Source organism: Alosa pseudoharengus, unplaced genomic scaffold (assembly GCF_046254945.1).
Source record: "Alosa pseudoharengus isolate Yale_2024_CS ecotype anadromous, Long Island Sound unplaced genomic scaffold, YU_APseudo_1.1 YU_APseudo_1.1_scf_11, whole genome shotgun sequence".
In the NCBI taxonomy this organism is placed as follows: domain Eukaryota; kingdom Metazoa; phylum Chordata; class Actinopteri; order Clupeiformes; family Clupeidae; genus Alosa; species Alosa pseudoharengus.
Genome location: NW_027468576.1, coordinates 29145680 through 29149346, shown reverse-complemented (window position 1 = coordinate 29149346; position 3667 = coordinate 29145680). Strand labels below are relative to the sequence as shown.

General features: G+C 48.9%; 1 protein-coding gene across 1 annotated transcript in view; it reads right to left on the bottom strand.

The window, feature by feature from the left end:
- The window catches only part of fbn3 (fibrillin 3), a gene marked incomplete in the record, with an annotated part of 63593 nt that overhangs the window by 17139 nt on the left and 42787 nt on the right, over positions 1-3667 (bottom strand). The window contains 8 exon segments of the mRNA XM_076278749.1: positions 204-329; positions 988-1056; positions 1349-1510; positions 1931-2053; positions 2469-2591; positions 2877-3002; positions 3279-3401; positions 3553-3667. The exon segment at positions 3553-3667 is cut by the window's right edge and continues 8 nt beyond it. Of these exon segments, the coding sequence (XP_076134864.1) occupies positions 204-329; positions 988-1056; positions 1349-1510; positions 1931-2053; positions 2469-2591; positions 2877-3002; positions 3279-3401; positions 3553-3667 (967 nt within the window).

Here is a 3667-nt window from a genome sequence, read left to right as displayed (position 1 = left end):
ATTAAGTATTAAAAATGCACTACATTATAGACACTGACTACATTATAGCCATAATTTTGTATAATATATATTATTTTTCTATAATGAAAACATTTATATATGGTCATATACATTGTTCATGAATGTCCTGAACTGTGAAGTGTTCATGGGGCTGGTTAATAACCTCTGCAAAAGGGCCTGGCTGAGCAGGCGTATGCTCTCACCTTCACAGATGCGGGTCTCCTCATTCAGGTAGTAGCCAGCCGGACACTCGCACTGGAAGCTCCCGAACGTGTTGACACAGTTGCCCCCTTGGCACAGGCCAGGTAGCTCCTGGCACTCGTCTATATCTGTTTCCCAAACATAGTGAACGAGAGGGAGAGAGAGAGAAAGAGAGAGAGAACAACAGTGAACAAGAGAGAGAAAGAGAGAGAACAACAGAGAGAGAGAAAGAGAGAGAGAGAGAGTGAACAACAGTGAACAAGAGAGAGAACAACAGAGAGAGAAAGAGAGAGAGAGAGAAAGAGAGAGAGAACAGTCATTAGGAGCACCCTCGCAGGCTCGGACCTCTTGTCCATCTCTGAGAGAGGCCCAGAGTGCTGCTGCCTGACAGCAAAGACAGAGCACAGGCCTAGGGCTGGCTAAACGGCTACTGGCACTCATCTCCATCAGTGTCACGGGTATACGCATGTGTGTGTGTGTGTGTGTGTGTGTGTGTGTGTGTGTGTGTGTGTGTGTGTGTGTGTGTGTGCGTGCCTGTGTGTGTGGGGGGATGGGGGAGGATGGGGGGGGGGGGGGGCTGTGGCGTAAGAGAAACATCCTGGTCATTAAGGACCGCACCAGAGGCCAGACCACCAAAAGTCCTCTGTGAGGTTAAAGCAGCGCCAGCTCTGGGAAGGGCACAACATTTACATACTACAGCCTACCAAGGAGAGAGAGAGAGAGAGAGAGAGAGAGAGAGAGAGAGAGAGAGAAAAAAAAACAGAGAGAGAGTGAGAGAGGCCTTACCTTCCAGGATGACAGTGATGGGATTTGGCCGGAAGCCCTCGCCACCAGGACACAGAGTTTTATACTCAGCTGAGGGAGAGAGAGGATTACATTACAGTCTTTAGAGATGCACTATCAATATATTGTGCAAATCATTCATAACTGACATTTAAGCATTTACTAAATAGAGTCTGTCTGTGTGCGTGTGTGTGTGTGTGTGTGTGTGTGTGTGTGTGTGTGTGTGTATGTGTGTGAGAGAGAGAGAGAGAGAGCAAAAGAGAGAGATAGAGAGAGAAAGAGAGAGCGAGTGAATGTGTCTGTGTGTGTGTGTGTGTGTGTGTGTGTGTGTGTGTGTGTGTGTGTGTGTTAGTGGAGCACATACTTGAGTTGACTGCAGGGCACAGCTCACAGGGGTTACCCCATGCGCCTCCCAGTGAGCAGCAGCAGGAGGCTCTGGTGACGCCCACACCGATCTCAGCACTGCAGGAGATCCCCCCATCACCACGATTCAACGTGTCCAGATAACAGTTACCCACACGTGTGTCTGAGAGAGAGAGAAAGAGAGGGGGAGAGAGAGGGAGAGAGGGAGTGATGGGAGAGAGAGGGAAACAAAGTGGCAAAGAAAGAGTGACAGAGAAAGAATGAAAGAGATAGAATATAAGAATGTAAGATTAAAGAGGAGGAGAGAGAGGAGAGAGGGGATGAGAGGCAGACAGATAGAGAGCCCATAATGGTTCTCATTCATCATCATGCCGCACCTACCCCCATATCATCCCCCTTTTACTGACTGATGCAGAAGCACTGCACACACACACACACACTCACGCACGCGCACGCACGCACGCACGCACGCACGCACGCACGCACGCACGCACGCACGCACACACATGCATTCACACAGACACACACAGACACACACACACACACACACACTTTCAGCCTGGGATATGGTGTAGTGGCTTACCCACGCAGCCCACTCCAGTGGGGTTGAGCTCAAAGTCGGCGGGGCAGTTGCAGAGGTAGCTGCCGGGCGTGTTCACACACAGTCCGTTGATGCAGTTCACAGGGTCCGCACACTCGTTCACATCTGAGAGGGGAGAAATGGGGACATGCGGTTGCTACAGAGCCATCGTGGTCATTCAGTTGAGGGTCACTGATATCCATCTGATAAAATGCCAGGACAGCTGCTACTGTTGTTGCTGGACTGATGTGTATAGGAAGTGTGTTTCCAGACACACACAGATGTGTCCAGATGAGTTGATTATGGTTAGATATCAAAGGGATATGAATCACACGTAAGCAGCTTGTCAGATTCATAATTGTAATATGATTCATCTCTACTTTGTTGTATCAAACACAGATGCTGACACTATGCAGCACTGATACACCACCATAACTCTTCCTCTAGCAGTGCTGCAGCCTGTAGCCACGGATCGTTTCAGTGGGAGTGTGCCGGGTTCGTTAGCTATGCTTCCTCCCAATCCCCTGTCTGGGTTTCTCACCAGTGCAGTTGCCTCCGCTGCGATCCAGCTCGTATCCGTCGTCACACACACAGCGGAACATTCCCGGCAGGTTCTGGCACGTTCCGAACATGCAGATGTTCTGGAAGTTGCACTCGTCAATATCTGTGTGAGAGGAAGCAGGACGGGGGGGGCGGGGGGGGATTGGCTTAGACAATGCATGCACTGAACAACAGAAAATATGACAGACAGCAAAAACTGGAAAACAGTTAGCAGTATGTCTGTAACCAGTGTGCAGTGTGTACTAACCTACAATCAAAACATTTGGCTTATGCTTACAGTGGAACAAAGCCAATATGGACTGGAACAACAGGAATGCAGTAGATCATATGTAATGTGCAAACAGCTGACTGTATCACAGCCAGTCTGAAATAGAGCAGATGGCCTCACCTCTGCAGGCTTTGCTGTCGTCCGTCGTGGTGAAGCCCATCTCACACTCGCACCGGTAGCCACCGGGGGCGTTCAGGCATTGGCCGTTCTCACACAGGTTCACATTGTCAGCACACTCGTCCATGTCTGTGGGCCACAAACAACAGAATAATGTACACAGCAGTCCCATCCTCTACTAAGCCTCTCTCCTTCACTTAGGGAGACCTTGACCTCTGCATCCACATCAATAAGTGTATCTCTTCATGGCAGCGTGGCTAATGCTACATGGCTGCTACAAGTGAATGGCATCAATAGTATACTGACTAGTGCAATTTTAGCACAATATAGTTTGTATATTCAAAAAGTTTGTAACAATTTTTTTTTTAAGTAACTGCATCTCTTCTGTCTGTCACCCTATCTCACCTGAGCAGGAGAAGCCGTCGCCGTTGAAGCCCTCTTTGCAGACGCAGCGGTACGAGCCGGGAGTGTTGTGACAGTTGGCGTTGGGGTTGCAGTTATGCTCCTCATTGGCACATTCATCCAGGTCTGAAGTTAGGAAGGAGCCGAGATTCACTCAGTATTCACTTTTCACAAAACAGCTGATATGGCAAACTTTAACACTGAAATGCCACATATTTTATTGTGGTTAAATAAATGGTTAAATATAAAGATTGTAGATACCTGAAGGCCAACTTACCAACACATTTGATGCCATCTCCCACCCAGCCATCACGGCAACGACACTTGAAGCTCCCGGGAGTATTGACGCAGGCAGCGTGCATGTCACAGTTATGAGCCCCGATCTCACACTC